Source organism: Trifolium pratense, linkage group LG4 (assembly GCF_020283565.1).
Source record: "Trifolium pratense cultivar HEN17-A07 linkage group LG4, ARS_RC_1.1, whole genome shotgun sequence".
In the NCBI taxonomy this organism is placed as follows: Eukaryota; Viridiplantae; Streptophyta; class Magnoliopsida; order Fabales; family Fabaceae; genus Trifolium; species Trifolium pratense.
This window is the reverse complement of record NC_060062.1, coordinates 50,547,865-50,568,997: the sequence shown is the minus strand read 5'-3', so window position 1 is coordinate 50,568,997 and position 21,133 is coordinate 50,547,865. Positions and strand designations below refer to the sequence as shown.

The 21,133-nt window shown below is 33.9% G+C and overlaps 3 protein-coding genes across 3 annotated transcripts; 2 read left to right on the top strand and 1 right to left on the bottom strand.

The window, feature by feature from the left end:
* Nucleotides 1-1,145: 1,145 nt before the first annotated feature.
* LOC123882404 (ammonium transporter 2 member 3) lies at nucleotides 1,146-3,792 on the top strand. Its single transcript, XM_045931261.1, has 3 exons — nucleotides 1,146-1,760; nucleotides 2,343-2,628; nucleotides 3,086-3,792. Exons 1-3 carry the CDS (start codon nucleotides 1,146-1,148, stop codon nucleotides 3,643-3,645), a joined length of 1,461 nt encoding a protein of 486 aa, XP_045787217.1. The 3' UTR covers nucleotides 3,646-3,792.
* An 830-nt stretch (nucleotides 3,793-4,622) lies between these two features.
* Nucleotides 4,623-5,453, top strand: LOC123882403 (uncharacterized protein At1g76070-like). Its single transcript, XM_045931260.1, has one exon. It carries the CDS (start codon nucleotides 4,754-4,756, stop codon nucleotides 5,231-5,233), a length of 480 nt encoding a protein of 159 aa, XP_045787216.1. The 5' UTR covers nucleotides 4,623-4,753; the 3' UTR covers nucleotides 5,234-5,453.
* A 235-nt stretch (nucleotides 5,454-5,688) lies between these two features.
* On the bottom strand, nucleotides 5,689-8,161 carry LOC123882402 (pentatricopeptide repeat-containing protein At3g22690-like). Its single transcript, XM_045931259.1, has one exon. The coding sequence runs from the start codon at nucleotides 8,073-8,075 to the stop codon at nucleotides 6,543-6,545; it is 1,533 nt and encodes a 510-aa protein (XP_045787215.1). The 5' UTR covers nucleotides 8,076-8,161; the 3' UTR covers nucleotides 5,689-6,542.
* Between the last annotated feature and the right edge of the window lie 12,972 nt (nucleotides 8,162-21,133).

Below are 21,133 nucleotides of genomic sequence, written 5' to 3'. Positions count from 1 at the left end.
TAACATTGTTATTTTCATTTAATACTCTTATAAATTTAAATTTAATCCATGTATACCCTTATTTAATTACTCTTAATTCAACTAACTTACTTATTTTTAAATTCTATCTCATAATAAATAAGGGCATAAGTGAAATTGAACATTTAAAACATTTGAAAATTGGTCAAAATTTCTTATAAAAATGACCAATTTTTTTTCCCTAAAGTATTCTTTATAAAAAAGATCGGGAGTATACTTTTAGAATTTGTGTACGTAGCATGTACAACTAACATACGTGATTTAATCAATTCGAATGTCTGTTTTGGTTTTTTACAAAAAAAAATTGTGTCAAAGTTGAAACATCACAATTTTAATTTATACTATTTATATAGCGATTAAAACAAAGTCCATTGCGTCATTAGTAAAAATTGACAAGTTTGTCTCAACCACAAGTTACAAAACTAAAATTGACTCAACCTGAATTCTATGAGGTTGGTTAGGGAACTTAGTTTTTTCCTTTTTAATTTTTATTTCAGAAAAGGTTAAGTGAGTTGCATTATATAATTCATCATAAATCAAGGAAAGGAGAGTGTTGACAAAAATACTTATAAATAAAATATTTCCTTCGTTTATTTATTTATTTTCACCACAAGTATTTGACTCACTGAACTATCTAATCTGGTTCGACGGTCAGTTCTTTCATCAAGTGATTCCAACCATCTTTTGATCACAGTTGAGAGAGATTGAATTGTGGTTCTCCCTACTAAATTTATCGCTAATATGGACCAACTAACGATTAATATTTCCTCCGCCTTCAATTATATGCAACATTTCATTTTTATGTTTGAATAATTAATGTATCTGAGAGGTATACAATGACCAAAAAATCCTCACGCCGATAGAGAAATTATACCCACTCCTTATAGGATGAGTAAATTTTTTATCAAATCTCAATTTTAAGTATCCTAATAATTGAATTTTCAATTGAATCTTATTGCATCAGCAAACTAGCTATGTCCAGCCACCACAACAAGAAACCACAACTTTTGATGATGATTCCAAAGATACCTTTAGAAAAATGACAAAAATTAATTATTGTATATAGTCCTAACCCCACCCCACCAATCAGAAAATTTTCCCCAAAACATAGTGATTTTCATTACATTATGAATTTTAATTCTTCTAAGTATATTTCCCCTTTTTCAGAATCACTTTTACCACCAAACGATCAATCACCTGATTGGAACAACAAAGCTGACAATGCATGGCAACTAACAGCAGCAACATTAGTGGGCCTTCAAACTGTTCCTGGGCTTATAATACTTTATGGCAGCATGGTTAAGAAAAAATGGGCCGTAAATTCAGCTTTCATGGGCCTATATGCATTTTCAGCTGTGTTAGTTTGTTGGGTTTTATGGGCCCATCAAATGGCATTTGGAAACAAGCTTTTGCCTTTTGTTGGAAAGCCCAATTTTGCTATGAGTCAAAAGTTTCTACTTTCAAAGGCATCAACACAATATTATTTACCAATGGCTGATTTTGTTTTCTATCAATTTGCTTTTGCTGCAATTACTCTTGTGTTGCTTGCAGGATCTTTGCTTGGGAGAATAAATTTTTTTGCATGGATGTTGTTTGTTCCTATGTGGCTTACATTTTCTTATACCATTGGTGCTTTCACTATATGGGGGAATGGATTTCTTGAAGGGAAAATAATTGATTATGCTGGTGGATTTGTAATTCATTTATCCTCTGGTGTTGCTGGTTTTACAGCTGCTTATTGGGTAATTGATTATAAGTAATCTATTTCCCTTCACATTCAAAAAACGGATTAAGTTCAAGTAGTTCATGAACCACTTCACTTAAACCTGAATTGTTTGGAAGAATTTGAATCTTAGTTAAAACAATAAAATATATTAAAAGTCAAAGCATTAAGACAATAAAATATATTAAAATATACAACTAAAATTTAAAATAATTTGTTTCGCTTCTCTTCCTATATATTAACTTAAAAAATAAAATCACAATACATACTTAGTAGCAACATAATAAAGTCACTTACTTGGATCATTCTATTTATCGACAATATCTTCCGTTTTGTCCAATTTGCAATTGTTGCAGTGGTGTAACGGGTCCAGACTAATTAGATTTTAGTGCAAAATCTAACTGCATCCGCTACACCAATGCAGCATCACAGTGTAACATGTATGTATATGCATTCTTAATTGGATGTGATAACATGTTCAGAAAATTTGTGATCAAATTTAATTTCATACTAAAATTATGGTTTATTTCAAATCAAATTTCCCGGGTAATCTTGAAGATTTGCTCTCATTAAATATGTAATTAATGTTGATAAATTACAGGTTGGTCCAAGAACTTCAGATGATAGGAAAAATTTCCCACCAAATAACATAATTCACATGCTTGGAGGTGCAGGGTTCTTATGGATGGGATGGACAGGGTTTAATGGTGGAGCACCATTTCAAGTGGGAGAGATTACATCCATAGCAATCTTCAATACTCATTTGTGCACTGCCACAAGCATTCTTGTTTGGATTTCTCTAGATATGATTGTATACAAGAAGGGCTCATTGATAGGTTCTGTCCAAGGAATGATGACTGGCCTTGTTTGCATTACACCAGGTGCAGGTAAAGCTCACTTAAACCACATTCAATAGTTGCAGTCATATGTTCCATAGTACCAATAGTGAAAATTTGTTTTCGAGAGGAGAATCCACTTTATGTGTTCACCATATTCATTAACACGAGGTGAATACTATGTACATATATCTTGTTTTTTTTTTGTCATAAAGAAACATTTAAAAATTATATTATTGATATTTCTAAAAAAACGTCTTTCGTCAAAAAAAAAAACTCTAAAAAATGTCAATTACTAGGCATTGAATTTTTCCCATGGAGTATCGGTGCTTATATTGATCTTTATGATTCAGATTCCTTGCATCAGGTAAAGCACATTGTGTTTTTTTAGTAGTTAATCTCAGATCACTAACTGCGTAATATAATTAGGAATGTGAATCCATTTCCTATTTTTCAAACTTACATGTCTACAACTATTGACACTAATTTTACCTATGTTTGTGACAAGGATTGGTGGATCCATGGGCAGCAATATTGATGGGAGCTTTGTCTGGTTCAATTCCATGGTACACAATGATGGTGTTGCACAAAAGAGTACCATTTTTTCAAAATGTAGATGATACATTAGGAGTTTTTCACACTCATGCCGTGGCTGGTTTTCTTGGAGGAATCCTTTCTGGTGTCTTTGCCAAGCCCAAACTTTTAAGGATGCTTTATGGGCCTATAACTTCTTATGGGCCTGGCTTATTTTATAGCTATTTTGATGAGAATATGGGCCTAGGAATTAGGCAAATATTGTACCAATTACTAGGAGCAATTTTTATTACTATTTGGAATGTTGTTATTACTAGCCTCATTTGTATCATTCTAAGTCACATTGTGGACCTTAGAATGAAAGAAGAAGACCTTGAAGTTGGTGATGATGCTATTCATGGAGAAGAAGCTTATGTATTATGGGGTGATGGAGAAAGCATGATACTCCCACTTCGTCTACATAAAAGTACTTCGACAATTCTTTCCATTTCTCACCAAAGACATTCAATTCCTATCAATAAAATTGATGAATAATGTTTTTTAATATTGGAATTTGATTTGTGAGTACAATGTCATACATTTGGTGGAAATGTGTATTTTCATCGACATATAAGCGAAAGAAGACTTATACAATCAAAACTTAAGGGTTTTAGATTAAGGCATCATTGTCCATCCAACTTGTATAGTTGCTATAGTACTACTTTTGTATCTCGTCATGTCTATGTTATATTATAAGTGTTGCTTAAATGATAAACATGTATATTAAACTTTTGACAACCTTATCAAACTCAAAGATAAAATTTATGTGCTTCCTCAAACACATTAGAAAGAAGGTACTCAACCGTAGATCTAATTGATAAAAAAAATTTGACAATCAATTGATAAAATAATTTAGAAACATTAGAAGTGTAATAACATATACATAGTAGATTAAACTCAAAATTTCTCATTTATCAAATATAACTAACAATATGTCTATTTTTTTTGTACACGAACGAAATGATAAGTCAATGGAAACTCACACATATAAAGTGGAGAGGCTGGAGTTCGGACCCCGATCAGTCATAGTGTTCGATCTAGCAATTTCAGCTTTTCTATCGTTTAGTTAGAATTTGTGGACTCTAAGTTATTTTGAAAAAGTTTATTCTTGATTGTATATTAAATTGTTGTTGATTAAAAAAGAACATGAATATATCTTGCAATGTACAGATACCATATTAGTATTTCTTTTCACTATGTCTTTTGTCCTTTCCTTTCATTATCTTCCCAATATAAAATATTATGCAATTGTCTCCTATACCACGCCTCTCCCCATTCCACAATGATGAAGTCAACCATATTATTTTTAATTTTTTTGATCAAGCCACATATTATTTCTTTAATTTGCCCCTATTCTTGACCAACAAAATCAATTTCATTTTGCCCCAAAGGTCTTTCACATACCGTGCACTATATGTTGTCTTTTATTTATTTACTTTTTTAATAAGAGCCATATTTGTTTTCTACATTAATTATGTTGTATAACCATAAGCTATTATTCTTACACTAACTAACAAAAAAAAGAAGAAGATGGATTAAGGTTCTCAAAGAGCCATTAATTACACTTCACTAAGTCTCTAACAATACTACATAGTTTCTCAACATGGAGAAACTATCACAAATGAAAAACAAGTTTTTCAAGTTTCTACCAAAACGACCGGTAGCTTCAGTGTCAAGTTATCAAAATCCAACTCTAAGTCCTAACACAAGTGTTACAACTTCACGAAAAGTTTCAATAATTCCAAAGGAAGCGCGAAGAAAGCATCGAAGTATAAGCTTTAGTGCACGAGAACCAACCTCTCCTAAGGTTTCTTGTATGGGTCAAGTGAAGTGCAAGAAGAAGAGAAAGGTCAAAAGGGTTGATCAATCTTCAACAAAAAAGAGTGATTCTGTTACTTCCCATGAATATAAGAAGGTTTTGTTTTGGGATTTTAAGGGAAGTTGTGAGAGTCCAACACAAAGTGTGAAAGCTTTTGTCTTGGAAGAGAACGAAGTTGTGGCACCGTCTTTGGGTTCGATGAAGAAATTTGTAAGTGGTAGAGGTTCATTGTCTGATTTTGATGCTAATCTTGCTGAGAGATGAATGTTAATTTCTTAGTAGCATTGGTAGAAAAGTGAATCTGTTTGTGAAAAAAGAATGTTATCACAAGTTATTGTGATAGTTTTAAATTGTGGACCATTGGCGTAATTGCAACCGCAATATAACGATTTCATAGTTCTCTGTATCTTGATGTGATATTTATTTATGCATGGATTTATTGTCAAGTTTATATTGAAGGAAAACAAGTTTTTTCTAAGCAAAATGTGGAGTATTATTTGCTTTGTGTATATATAAATAAACAACTAGGTTCTGCTTTATATAGTATGGAAAAAGTTATTTGTGGACTTGATTCAGTATTTCATTGTATAATTCTGAGTTATTTTTGTCCCTTAAAATGGATAGCAGAATTTAGTGATCAATAAGCAATTATTCTGTTAACTGTAGAAAATATTGTGAGCAGTTGATATAACTTGCAGCAGACACTCGAAACAAACCAGAACCAATTTTTCACACTCCAGCAGAGTTTTGCAACACTCAATCCATCAACAATTAATCACAACAAGACAAATGAGCTGTTTAGCTTCTAATTTTGATAGTAAGATTAATAAATACTCAAGATTGGCATGACATGGTTAAGTATATCTTCCCCGTGAAACTAACAAATTGAAAAAGAAAAACACAAGATATAAAAAAAAAAATGAAGTGATTTTCTAAATAATTTAGCTCTCCATGAAGCAAACTCGAAGCCACAAACCCAAAAAAACATTATATAAATAAAACCATCTTGTTTCCAAAACAAAATTCTATGTATCAAACAGTTGACCTCTTTGGCTAGCTTTAAGGTTTGTATTATCCACTGTCGAGAAACAAAACCATTGATGGCTACTTCATTTGATCACACGTTTGCAAGATCTTCGAACATAACTTCAAATTTAGTTTACAAAAAATGTCCTGGTGTTGTTGAGCAAATTACAAGCTTCAATTGAACTGAAACTTTTTCTATTTATCCCTTCAAGCATAATTTCATCATATGTGAATTTTCACCTGGCCTCTATCTTGTCTTGAGTCTATCATTCATAATTGTATGTTATTTGCATAATTAAGCTGCCATACTGAATTCTAACTATTGGTATTTGTCCTAAGAGAATCTTCAACTATACTTCACAGTATCAATAAACTCGTAGCATAGTGCAGTTTGTGAATTCATGATCATCTCCAGGGACGAAGATATGACTATCAGTTATAGATTTTTTTTTTTTACAATCAGTTCAGTTCTAGATAATTAGTATCAGACTATCGGTTAATCAACACAATTAGATGGTGTTTCCCTTTGTCCACCATTTCATAGTCCCTACAAAATGGCATCACATTGAGTGCGAGCTTCGTTACCCATTATCCTATCTAAGCTTACCAAGGTCTCAAAAATATATGTTGTAAATGGATGAGACTCATCATTTACCCGAAATTTTTCATGACCTGATTCCAGTTCAACAGAGCTATAACCAATTGGCTTCTTGATTTCTTTCTCCCTGATTACTTTCCTCAATCCGGCTGCATCCTGCCACCGACCTTCATCTTCATACATCTGTGCTAGAATCACGTACCGCCCGGCCTTGTTAGGGTCCAAAACAAACAACTTCTCGGAAGCCAATTCAGCAAGTTCCAAATGTTTGTGTATTCTACAGGCACCCAACAAGGCGCCATAAACATTTTTCCCTGGTTGGATAGGCATAGATTGAATGAACTCCACTGCTTTTTCTAGATCACCAGCTCTACCCAAAAGATCCACCATGCAAGCATAATGAGCCTCGCCTTTTGCAACACCATAAGTTTCCATGGTCTGAAAAAGGTGCCAACCCTGTTCATGCATACCTGCATGACTACATGCCGACAACAAACACAAAAACACAACGCCGTCTGGATGCAAGCCAGAATCAACTAATTGCCGGAACATACCAAGAGCCTCATGAGCAAATCCATGTGTCCCATAGCACCTAATAATTGCACTCCAAACAAAGACATTTCTATCCGATATCTGGTCAAAAATGGCTCTTGCCATGCTTATATAACCACAATTTGAGTATAATGTTATAAGACCACAACCAACAGCAGGATCAAGTTTCATCCCTGTCTTGACAATATAACAATGAATCCAATATCCTGCATGAATATCAGCTTTCTCAGCAAATGCTGGAAGAACAGTTACAAGAGTAGCATTGTCAGGAAAACCTATATCATCATCCCTCAACATATCATAGAATACCAATACAGCATCATCCATATAGCCATTCGCGATATATCCCGAAATCATAGAATTCCAACTAACAATATCTCTCTCAGGCATTTCATCAAACACTTTTCTCGACGCTTCAATCTCCTGACACTTCGCATAAAATGCAACAAGAGCATTCCCAACAAACAAATCAAAGTCCAATCCACACTTCACAACATTCTCATGAATAATTCGACCCTTTACATAATCCCTCTCAGCACCACAAGCCTTAAGCACAAAAGGGTAAGTGTAGCGATTCGGAGTAGTACCACTTATACGCATCACATCATAAACGTTTAAGGCTTCAGTAAAAGGACCCATATTGGCATAACCCTTGATGACAACGTTCCAACAGAAAACATCTCTTTCAGACAAAATGTCGAACACTTTGCGTGCATGTTCAACATTGGAGCCACCAAACTGTGCATACTTGTCGATTAGTTTAGCTGCGATAAATGGGTCTTTTCTGTGGCCACCGGTAATAATTTGGGCGTGAATTTTTTTAATGCAATCAGTGGTTTTGCAATGGTGTAGTAGACCGGTGTAATGAAATGAGGTTTGGTGAGGTTTTGGTCCCAAACATTGCTGCACTCTTCGTGATACGCGACGCATTGGAACTCATTGAAGTGTTTGGAATGATTTCAATATAATTTGGATGTTAGTTAAGTCATTATTTCGATTATGAAAATGAAAATCATTAAATTAAATTAGACTTTTAAATTTCAACGTATATAAGCATGGAATTTACAGCTAGGAAAAAAACTCAAACCCGAGAGACCAACCCGAACCCAAACTCAAGTTAACGGGCGAAACCCGATTTGACTGGGTTTGGGTTCGGGTTCGGGTGACACCCGATAATATGGGTGTGAGTTTGGTATCAGTCAAACCCACACCCGAAACCCATACACCCACCCGAAATATTTTATAATTACCTAATTACCCCCATAGTCTCCCTCAATTTCCTTGGAAGACTTTAAATTTTAGTTGTAATTTAATTTCTTGAAAGTATATGTTGTAATTTCTTGAAAGTCTATGTTTGAATTTCTTTGGAAGACCTTAATTTTAGTTGTAATTTAATTCAAAGTCTATGTTGGAATTTAATTTCTTAAATTTGCAAATTATTTTTAAATGTGTTGTGGGTTTGGGTTTGGGTGGAAAAAAACCCGAACCCAATGGGTGTGGGCGTGGGTGTTGTTTTGCCACCCGAACAGTCTTTGGGTTTGGGTGATGATTTCGGGTATGGGTTTGGTAAGTGTCAAACCCGCACCCATGGGCGCCCGTTGGCCGTTGCCATCCCTATTTACAGCTGGCTATGATAGAAGCTAGACATAAAGGATTAGATCGAGTTCAATTTGAAAGTGATTCGAAGATGTTGGTTGATGCTATTCACATTAAGTGTAGAGGAAATTCCGAGTTTTTTTCAATTGTGCATGATATTGTTATTTTTATATAGTGTTAAGTATCAATAAGAATGATCAAAGGAATGATGAAATGGAGACAAATGTAAATAGTTAGTTTAGTTTTGTAACTAACTTGTAGTATAAGTTAGCATATGTTAGATATACACTAGCTTATCATGGATCCTAATCTACACTATATAAGGATCATGAACTTGTATTAGAATTCATTCAATTCAATATAATGAATCTTTCTTTCTATTTTTCCCTCTCCTTTATATCATAACATGGTATCAACCGCCTTAAGATCCACTGTAACCGTTTTTCCGCTGCCGTAATAGTTTTCTGTTATCTGTTTCCGATCATCTTCTCCGACGGAATCATGCCTTCTCGCAACGCTCCAGATCCTGTTCTTGATAATTCATCTCCCTATTTCGTTCATCCTGGTGATGGACCTACTTCTGTTGTAGTTACTCCACTCCTCACCGGTTCTAACTACCAATCTTGGGCGCGTTCGATGAAACGTGCGTTAGGTGCTAAGATGAAGCTCGAGTTTGTTGATGGTTCTCTTCCTATGCCTGAAGATGATTTTGATCCTGCGTTTCGTGCGTGGCACCGTTGCAATCATTTGATTTCTTCATGGATCTTGAATTCAGTTTCTCCTTCAATTGCTCAATCTGTTGTTTTCCTTGAAAACGCCATTGACATTTGGAATGATCTTCGTGAACGCTTCTCTCAAGGTGACTTGATTCGAATTTCTGAATTACAACAAGAAATTCATGCTTTGAAGCAAGAAAATCGTTCTGTTATTGATTTCTACTTTGATCTCAGAGTACTTTGGGAAGAATTGGAGCTATATCTCCCTTTTCCTTCATGCACTTGTCGTCAAAGATGTACTTGTGAGGCTATGCGTTCTGCACGCAGGAATCACACTCTTCTGCAAACAATTCGTTTCATTACTGGTTTGAATGACAATTTTTCTACTGTGAAGTCACAGATCTTGCTCATTGATCCTCTTCCTCCAATCAACAAGGTCTTTCACATGGTGATTCAACATGAACGCCAAGGTAACTTCACTGAACCTGATGAATCTAAGATTCTTGTTAATGCAGCTAAGTCAAGCAAGGTTGCTTCTGGTTCCAAGCCTCCTCGTAATTGCACTTATTGTGGCAAGGATAATCATTTTGTTGAGAATTGCTTCAAGAAAAATGGTGTTCCACCACATATGAAGAAGTTTGCATCTGCTCATGCTGCAACTGAGGGAGCCTCATCTGAGCCTGTTGCAGCTACTCCTCCTTCAATTTCTCAGGAGCAGTATGATAAGCTAATGTCACTGCTTCAGAATTCTAATCTTACTTCTACTTCTACCTCTGCAAGTTCAGTTAAGGTTGGTTCTTCTATGATCACTGATCATACATCAGTGATTCACAAAGGTATATCTCCCACCTCTCATAATGCATGTGTTCTTGGTATTTGGATCATTGATTCAGGTGCTAGTCACCACATATGCAACTCTTTATCTTGGTTTCAATCATACATTGAAATTAATCCTATCAATATTACTCTTCCTAATGGTAATTTTGGCATTGCAAAATTTTCTGGTATTGTTCAGTTTTCAACACAATTTGTCATTATTGATGTTCTATATGTTCCAAATTTCTCCATTAATTTGATTGCAGTTTCAAAATTGTGTCAGTCACCTCACTATATAGTCAATTTTACTAATTCACATTGTACTATTCAGGACTAGAAGAATTTGAAGATGATTGGTTCAGCTGAGGAACATGATGGATTGTATCACCTCAAGCTTACAGATAAAGTAGCTCATGTGGCATCCATTGATGGATCTAACCACAAATCTATCCCTAAGTCAGCCCTTTGGCATTTCAGATTAGGACACCCTTCACACCTTAGATTAGCTAGCTTGCAAAATAAATTTCCCTATGTAATAGCAGATCCAAATGGAATATGTGACATTTGTCACCTTGCTAAGCACAAGAAACTACCATATAGTACTAGCTTTAATAAAGCAACTCATGCTTACGTTGTAATCCACTTTGATATTTGGGGTCCTATTTCAATAAAGTCTTTTCATCATCATTCTTATTTTCTTACTGCTGTAGATGATTATAGCAGATACACTTGGATTGTTTTAATGAAATCAAAAGTTGAGACAAGAAATCATGTTGTAAATTTGATAAAAATGATTCATACTCAACATAATCATCAAGTCAAAATAGTGAGATCAGATAATGGTCCTGAGTTTCTTATGAATGATTTTTACTCCTCTAAAGGTATTTTACATCAAACTAGCTGTGTTGAGTCTCCACAGCAGAATGGTAGAGTAGAGAGAAAGTATCAGCACATTTTAAACATTGCTAGAGCTCTATGATAAGTGCCAAAAATTGGTAATTTTACATATATATTTTAGTCACTTATTGACTTGGTTTAAAAGTAATTTCATATAAAAAAACTCAACTAATTGTAAATATTAGTTTTAAGTAGAAAATTAGTCACTTATGCTATTTTTACTTAATTCCAATACTTTTTGTAGGTGTAACGCCCCAATATTTTATACATACATTTTATTGAGTTGTTATTTGATTAATAAAATCTATATAAGTAATTATTTTACATTCCATTTTCTTATTTTACTTTGGTATTTGACGAGATAATATTTATTTTAATTATTGCTTCACTAATTTATAAGTTTCGGAAATTAATTAGCACTAGTTTTAGGATGTTGATAAATCCATTTGACCAAGCCAAAATGGGAAGCCCTGCCAATATATTATCCACGTGAAAATGATAGAGATGAATGCATGCATAAGCATAATCATGTGACCAAATTTACCATAATTGTGCCACTTAATGCCCATCATTACAATTCATTTCCCACACGTTTAATTTCATAGTTGCCAAAGAAAAGCACTTAATACTAATTTATTTGCCTTCATGTCTTGTTTCATATAAATTATATATGCTAATCTCGTTTTTCCTTTCATGGTACAATTGCCTATTAAAAGCCATGATCATTCTTACTTAGTTCATGCATTTTCGGCCAATAGCTTTAAGAGCTTGATTTTTCTATCACCTCTATCTTAAATTTACATTGCTTAGACCTCATCATCACACTAATCTATTATTCTATTAAGGCTTCAAAATCAGTAGAAGCAACAAACACAAAACCAACCTAGCCTTCACACACAAAAGTCTTACACCCTTCCTATTAATGGTGTGTCTCCTCTAGTATTCAAGTGATAATCAAGCTATGTTCTTGGCCTTATTCCCCCCTAAATCAATCGTGGTATATGGTTCTTGGTTGGATTTTCAAAACGGACTCTAGAACGAGAGATGCGGTAGCTGCGAATTTAGGCTAGTGTATGCTTGGAAGGAAAGCGCCTAAGGTAAGGGCTTTTTCCCCATACACTCATGCTACATAGGATTATGTTGTGGAATGATAGTAGAACCTTTATCACTAAAATAAACCAAAGGTATCAATTTTATAAAAATAAATAAATAAATTCATACTCAGTTTGTATACATGTGCTTTTAGTAATTAGAGTAATTATATACATGCCTTGCGTTTGCTTATGTTGTGGAATTATTATATATGCCTTGTGCTTGTTTACATATGTCGTGTATATATGGTTGTTAGCTTCCTTTTTGTCTTATATGATTTAAGATTTTGGTTTGCACCTTTTCCTTGTAGCCTATGAGCATTAGTTTGTGGGTGTGATCTAATAAATATAAATTAAGGGATGTAAATAAAAGTACATGAAGGACTAAGTTATGTCGCAGGTCAAATTGGTCTTTTAAGAAAGTGAAGTTTCATGCATCATGTAGGATGTGTATAGCAGAGTCTGTATAGGTAGCCTTTGTGGCTTGGTTTACTTTTAGCCTGTGTGGCTGGTTTTACTTTTAGCCTGTGTGGCTTGAGCCTGTGTGGCTGGTTTTTCTCATTGGTATGAGACTTATTATCCGGATCATTAGTATCTCATATAGGGTGGTCGAGGTTGCATTGCATTCCATATAGAAAGAGGAAAAAAAAATAGTAGTAGATGATTATCCCGATTATAGAAGACCAATGTAAAAAGGAAGAGAATAAAAGAACCAAAGGAATGAACCTTACATAAATAGATATATTATTTAACGTAATTGAAAAGAAAAAAGAAAATAAAATAAATAAATAAAGCTAGACAACGAATTAGACTGTTCTATTCTATGGATACATTAGTGAACTATAATGTTACATACTTAATATATTTAATTTTATGTATGTATATGGTATGCTTTGTCAGTATAGTATATATTGTGAAAGAGTGCACTACTAAATACTAATACTTGTTTTGTGACATGCTGAATATTATGTGTATTGTTATGTCATTATCCTATGTTTCAGTGTGTACGATTACGTGTGGAAATCTATTTTCTTTCTTGTTTTCGTGTAAATAAAAGGTGTAGCTGGTCCATAATAAAATTGTGATCGTTGCTTCTCCCGGTTCATTTGATTATGCAATTTGCAATGTGTTATCATGCTACTTTATTTACTCCTGCCGTGTAACAATGGTATGCTACCTATGTTTGTATATGTGACTCTAATCATCAAAGGTTTTTCTTAAAACTAGTAATTATATTTTTCATAAGGTGAAGTGTTTTGTTATTATTTTATAACATTTTCTTGTGGTGAGTATGATTCAATATGGACCAGGAAATTGACCCTTACAACCAACATTTTAGGTACTCAAGGAGAAAGCTTTGATTGAATGTGATGTGATGCTTGAAGCGCGTACGAACGGGGGAAAAATTGGGTTTTGTAAATTGAGAATTTTATGTAATAAATTCATTGTTGTATTTTCTTCCGCTGGAATTTTCAAACTATTGTTCAAATTAATTAAGTTTATATTTCTATGAATTCTATTTCAATTATCTTTAGAATTATTTTATTAAAAAAAAAAAAACGTAGCAGCACGTTTTTAAACTAAGCAAATTTCTAACTAATATCTTGGATAAAAATCCGGGATGTTACATTTGGTATCAGAGCAATAATCCTCGGACAAATATTTTTGGGTGGGAGCGATGTTTTATTTTTATGACGCATGCTTTGATTGTTGTGTGTTCTATGTTTGACCTTGTTAATATTGATGTTTCTTAGTGTGATTTGTTGGAGATGATTGTGTGAATTCTTTGTTTAAAGGAATGTCTTTTTGATTGTTAGAAACACTATTTTTTCCAAACCGTTTTTTAATTTAAGAAGAAAATTGTTACTCTTATTTTATATAGCTGCTTCAGGTTTATTTTTATTTTTTAACAACATTCCTCGATTCTTATAATGTAAATTTTATAAATTAATTTTTATTGGAATTGTTTCACTTAAATTATTTGTTCATTTGACATCAGAGTGCGCAGCGAAGCTTGATGTTCTCATTCTTAAACTCTCTTATCTTATTGATATTTTTTTTAAGAAAAAAAAAAGTTCCTTACATAAAGCGTTTCTAGAAATTTTACTTCAAACCTTTTTCTATTGTCTAGTTTCGGGGACGAAACTAAATTTTTGGTGGGAAGAATGTAAGACCCGAGAAATTCATTTTTATTTACGTGTCGAAATACTTTAACTTAATCTTTTACAACAAGTGCTTTTATGCTATGATTTTATTTAATGAAATAATTTTACGCTAATATTTTTATTTTCTAGTTTCGAGGACGAAACTCTTTTAAGGGGGTAATAATGTAACGCCCCAATATTTTATACATACATTTTATTGAGTTGTTATTTGATTAATAAAATCTATATAAGTAATTATTTTACATTCCATTTTCTTATTTTACTTTGGTATTTGACGAGATAATATTTATTTTAATTATTGCTTCACTAATTTATAAGTTTCGGAAATTAATTAGCACTAGTTTTAGGATGTTGATAAATCCATTTGACCAAGCCAAAATGGGAAGCCTTGCCAATATATTATCCACGTGAAAATGATAGAGATGAATGCATGCATAAGCATAATCATGTGACCAAATTTACCATAATTGTGCCACTTAATGCCCATCATTACAATTCATTTCCCACACGTTTAATTTCATAGTTGCCAAAGAAAAGCACTTAATACTAATTTATTTGCCTTCATGTCTTGTTTCATATAAATTATATATGCTAATCTCGTTTTTCCTTTCATGGTACAATTGCCTATTAAAAGCCATGATCATTCTTACTTAGTTCATGCATTTTCGGCCAATAGCTTTAAGAGCTTGATTTTTCTATCACCTCTATCTTAAATTTACATTGCTTAGACCTCATCATCACACTAATCTATTATTCTATTAAGGCTTCAAAATCAGTAGAAGCAACAAACACAAAACCAACCTAGCCTTCACACACAAAAGTCTTACACCCTTCCTATTAATGGTGTGTCTCCTCTAGTATTCAAGTGATAATCAAGCTATGTTCTTGGCCTTATTCCCCCCTAAATCAATCGTGGTATATGGTTCTTGGTTGGATTTTCAAAACGGACTCTAGAACGAGAGATGCGGTAGCTGCGAATTTAGGCTAGTGTATGCTTGGAAGGAAAGCGCCTAAGGTAAGGGCTTTTTCCCCATACACTCATGCTACATAGGATTATGTTGTGGAATGATAGTAGAACCTTTATCACTAAAATAAACCAAAGGTATCAATTTTATAAAAATAAATAAATAAATTCATACTCAGTTTGTATACATGTGCTTTTAGTAATTAGAGTAATTATATACATGCCTTGCGTTTGCTTATGTTGTGGAATTATTATATATGCCTTGTGCTTGTTTACATATGTCGTGTATATATGGTTGTTAGCTTCCTTTTTGTCTTATATGATTTAAGATTTTGGTTTGCACCTTTTCCTTGTAGCCTATGAGCATTAGTTTGTGGGTGTGATCTAATAAATATAAATTAAGGGATGTAAATAAAAGTACATGAAGGACTAAGTTATGTCGCAGGTCAAATTGGTCTTTTAAGAAAGTGAAGTTTCATGCATCATGTAGGATGTGTATAGCAGAGTCTGTATAGGTAGCCTTTGTGGCTTGGTTTACTTTTAGCCTGTGTGGCTGGTTTTACTTTTAGCCTGTGTGGCTTGAGCCTGTGTGGCTGGTTTTTCTCATTGGTATGAGACTTATTATCCGGATCATTAGTATCTCATATAGGGTGGTCGAGGTTGCATTGCATTCCATATAGAAAGAGGAAAAAAAAATAGTAGTAGATGATTATCCCGATTATAGAAGACCAATGTAAAAAGGAAGAGAATAAAAGAACCAAAGGAATGAACCTTACATAAATAGATATATTATTTAACGTAATTGAAAAGAAAAAAGAAAATAAAATAAATAAATAAAGCTAGACAACGAATTAGACTGTTCTATTCTATGGATACATTAGTGAACTATAATGTTACATACTTAATATATTTAATTTTATGTATGTATATGGTATGCTTTGTCAGTATAGTATATATTGTGAAAGAGTGCACTACTAAATACTAATACTTGTTTTGTGACATGCTGAATATTATGTGTATTGTTATGTCATTATCCTATGTTTCAGTGTGTACGATTACGTGTGGAAATCTATTTTCTTTCTTGTTTTCGTGTAAATAAAAGGTGTAGCTGGTCCATAATAAAATTGTGATCGTTGCTTCTCCCGGTTCATTTGATTATGCAATTTGCAATGTGTTATCATGCTACTTTATTTACTCCTGCCGTGTAACAATGGTATGCTACCTATGTTTGTATATGTGACTCTAATCATCAAAGGTTTTTCTTAAAACTAGTAATTATATTTTTCATAAGGTGAAGTGTTTTGTTATTATTTTATAACATTTTCTTGTGGTGAGTATGATTCAATATGGACCAGGAAATTGACCCTTACAACCAACATTTTAGGTACTCAAGGAGAAAGCTTTGATTGAATGTGATGTGATGCTTGAAGCGCGTACGAACGGGGGAAAAATTGGGTTTTGTAAATTGAGAATTTTATGTAATAAATTCATTGTTGTATTTTCTTCCGCTGGAATTTTCAAACTATTGTTCAAATTAATTAAGTTTATATTTCTATGAATTCTATTTCAATTATCTTTAGAATTATTTTATTAAAAAAAAAAAAACGTAGCAGCACGTTTTTAAACTAAGCAAATTTCTAACTAATATCTTGGATAAAAATCCGGGATGTCCAGGAAATTGACCCTTACAACCAACATTTTAGGTACTCAAGGAGAAAGCTTTGATTGAATGTGATGTGATGCTTGAAGCGCGTACGAACGGGGGAAAAATTGGGTTTTGTAAATTGAGAATTTTATGTAATAAATTCATTGTTGTATTTTCTTCCGCTGGAATTTTCAAACTATTGTTCAAATTAATTAAGTTTATATTTCTATGAATTCTATTTCAATTATCTTTAGAATTATTTTATTAAAAAAAAAAAAACGTAGCAGCACGTTTTTAAACTAAGCAAATTTCTAACTAATATCTTGGATAAAAATCCGGGATGTTACAGTAGGTAATTGTGGATCTAATGAATTTTAGAATGAAGGGTGATACTAATAGCTCAAGTTGGCAAGACTTATCACAATTTTATCCAAATTAAAGAGAGCTGGTCCATCACGTTAATACAAGTGATCATTTATGATATAAATTCTTTGGTCAAAAAGTATCTTACAAAAAGTGATAAGATAAGGCTAATTTGAAAAAGCTTCATGATTATGTCTCTTAAGATATTGGGATTAAGGAAACCCAAAGGGTGAAGAATGTTGGAACAAAATTGATTTAAAAATGTTTGCCCCTAAATCTATAAAGGTTTTGATGATAACAAAGTATTAATAAACAATTGGAAGGACTAAAAATTTATTTTAAGTGCGCAGATATAAGCATCAGGTAAGCTCTGAGTGAAGCTCAGAGGATGTGAGTTCAGAAGTTCACAAGCGCTCAGAAGATGTTGGACTTCAGAAGTTACAACATTCAGAGGATGAAGACTTCAGAACTTCTTGAGTGACTAAAGCCTCATCAACCTCTGAAGATCTTTTTGATATCTGTGAAGATTCTCTTTGCAAGTCAACTCTTCTACCAATGAAGAAAAGGACCTTTCAAGCCTGATCAGTTCAGCTACTCCTGTTTTGTCTGTCCTCTTTTGAGAACGTGGGTCTTCAGTTTTGTTAGCTGAATAAGGAAAGTCCACTCTGCAGTAGTCAAAGTAGCTGAAACTCTTACTCAGTTTTGGATACAAACAAACTGCATCAAGACAGGCTGCTTGAAGACAAAAGTTATCAACTCCAACGGTTCCTTTTGCAACGACTCTTTTCTAGTGGTATATATACTAGAAGATTCAGCTACAACAATATAGAATTATCAAGATTTGAACTCGTGCTGAACAAACTCTGAACTCTGTGATATACAAGCTCTGAACCTCTGTTAAGTGTTTTTGCACTTTAGTCTAATACTCTGTACTCTTTGTATTGGCTCTCATTAGGTTCTGTTAAGAGCAATTGTATATTGTTATATACTTTTCTGTTTCTTGAGAAACTTAAGCTTGTGTGCTTGAGTAAGTTGTCTTAAGCTTGTGTGCTTAAGAAGTTGTTGAGAAGTCTCTTGCTTGTGTGCTTGAGCATTGTTGAGAAGTCTCTTGCTTGTGTGCTTGAGCAGGTGTAATCTTGTGTGATTATAGTGAAATCCCTTGGAAGTGCAAGGGGACTGGACTACTCTCGTTTTGTGAGAGGAACCAGTATAAATTGCTTGTGTGATCTCTCTCTCTCTCTAGTTATTATTTGCGTTATTTATCCGCTGCTAACGTAGTTGAGTAAAGAACTTGAAAAAGTTTTTAACTTAGCTAAAACACAATTCAACCCCCCCTTCTTGTGTTTTCACACCTTCAATTGGTATCAGAGCACTGGTCTGTTACTTTCACTTAACAGTGAGACAGTAAAGATCTTGTGAGAACACTATGTCTGGAGGAGACGATAGTAGTACTAGAACAACCGGTGAAGCCGGTGAGGCCAGTGGTGCTGGTGGTGGTCCAAGAAATGCTTTTGGTTTTGACTACTTAAGTAATGAATCACATGAACATAGTGACAATAGAAAAGCTCCTATATTCAATGGTGATGCATCATTATTTGAGTGGTGGAAGGAAAGACTGTATAGCAATATTACTGCTATTGATCATGAGTTGTGGGATTTGGTTGAGCTGGGAGTAACTTTTGAAAACTTAAATGAACATGGAAGATTGTCCATTGAGCATAGAAAGTTACTCACACCAGCTAACTTAAAAACCTACACTAAGCATCATAGAGTAAAGGATATTGTTGTTGGTGCTATTAGACATGAGGATTATGTCAGAATAGAGAACAAGTCTACTGCTAAATCTATCTTTGACTCTATGTGTGCTACCTATGATGGCAATGAAAAGGTTCAAGAGGCTAAGGCTAGTCTCTTGATAAGGCAATATGAGTTGTTCACTATGAAACATGATGAAACTATTGAGACTATGTTTACAAGATTTCAAATCCTTGTATCTGGTCTTAAAGCTCTAAAGAGAAGTTACTGTACTTATGACCATGTTCAGAAGATTCTGAGGAGTCTTCCTATTGCTTGGAGACCTAAGGTCACTGCAATAGAGGAAGCTCAAAATCTCAAGACTCTGAGTCTTGAAGCTCTGATAAGCAATCTCAGAAGCCATGAGATGGTTCTGGATGCTGATTCAGAAACTAAGAAGAAGTCTAAGTCAATGGCTTTACAGTCAACTAAGACTACTTCTAAGGCTCTTAAGACTCAGCTTCTTGATATTGAAGAAGAATCTTCTGCTGATGGTCAAGAGGATGAGATGGATGAGGATGAGTTTGCTTTATTCACTAAGTTTAAGCAATGGAACAGGTTGAACAAAAGAAACTTCAGAGGAAACAACTCAAGAAACTCTGTCAGCAATAAGGATGATCAGAAGAACTGTTTCAACTGCAAAAAGCCTGGACACTTCATTGCTGATTGTCCAGAAATGTCTGCTAAAGACAAGAGCAAAAGATACAGCTCAAAGAAGCAGCAATTCAAAAGTAAGTTGAAGAAGAGTCTAATGGCTACCTTTGAGGAGCTGTCGTCTGAGGAAGAAGTTGAGGAAGAGGAAGAGGAAAATCTAGCTTTAATGGCTTCAACTGACTCAGATGCAGACTCAGAGGAAGAATCAGAATCAGATTCAGAGGTTACAGATGAGGTATTTTCTGATTGTTCCAAATCTCAACTTATAACTGCACTTAACAAGGTGATTGAGAAACATCTCAGAATGTTAAGTAAACAAAAAGTTTTACAAGAAAAGCTTAACACTCTGAATGGACAGACAGATCATTTTCAAGGTTTATATCAAGAAACTCTGAATAGAGTAAATGATCTTGAAAAGGGTTGTGCTGTGTGTCACAAACCTACTGATGAGCAAGAAATAGCTCTTCAACAGTTTGTGCATCTCAACCTTGGTAAGAGCAAAGCTGCTAATCTTGTTTATAATGTCATGAGACATAGAGGAGAAGGAGTTGGCTATGAATATGGTAGAACATATTCAAAGCTAAAAACCTATCCCAAAAAGGTTGGAAAATCTTGGGTTTACTATGTTGTACCTCAGAGTGAAGAAGGAAAGAAATTTGGTTCTCTGGAAAATGAGGATGAAAATCTGAGAGATCTGGGAAATGACAACTCAGAGGAACCAAGTTCCTCAGGATCTGGGAAGAAAAGCTCAGAAGATAAAAGCTATTTAGAACCTGATAATATTAGTTCAGATGTTCTGAAAGCTTCAAAATCTGAGGCTTCAACTTCTGGAACCAGAGGAATTCTAGTTCCTGAGAAAAGTCAACCTAAAGGCTCAGAAGTTTTTAAAAGAAAGTCAAACCTCAAACCTCAGAGGCAACATAGGACTAAGATTATTTATGATTCTAGAGTCAGTAAATATAATCAGTCAAATCAATGGACTGGTGATAAGTACAAATTCTGGGATCATAAACAATCCAAGGTCTGGAATAATAAAAGAACTCAAACTAAGAAACACTTTCAAAAGAGTTATTATTCCAAACCAAAATCTTTCTCTCACACTCAACAACACAGTAAGCATGTATGGACTAACAAGCGCGGACCCAGAAGATGGGTACCAAAAGCTGAAATAATGTATCATTCAGATTTACCAACTAGGAAAGGATATGTCCTACCTAGAGTGTGGAAACAAGTCTTATGCAAAGGAAGAAGGGCTTATGTCCTAGACCAATGGCTGACAAGTTCTCA

What these genes read in the sequence shown, in the direction of transcription:
- LOC123882404 (XM_045931261.1), top strand. Translation starts at nt 1,146, where the DNA reads ATGAATTTTAATTCTTCTAAGTATATTTCCCCTTTTTCAGAATCACTT. An exon ending in GTTTTACAGCTGCTTATTGG is followed by an intron (nt 1,761 to 2,342) that starts GTAATTGATTAT and finishes GATAAATTACAG; the next exon opens with GTTGGTCCAAGAACTTCAGA. An exon ending in TTGCATTACACCAGGTGCAG is followed by an intron (nt 2,629 to 3,085) that starts GTAAAGCTCACT and finishes GTTTGTGACAAG; the next exon opens with GATTGGTGGATCCATGGGCA.
- LOC123882403 (XM_045931260.1), top strand. Translation starts at nt 4,754, where the DNA reads ATGGAGAAACTATCACAAATGAAAAACAAGTTTTTCAAGTTTCTACCA.
- LOC123882402 (XM_045931259.1), bottom strand. Translation starts at nt 8,075, where the DNA reads ATGCGTCGCGTATCACGAAGAGTGCAGCAATGTTTGGGACCAAAACCT.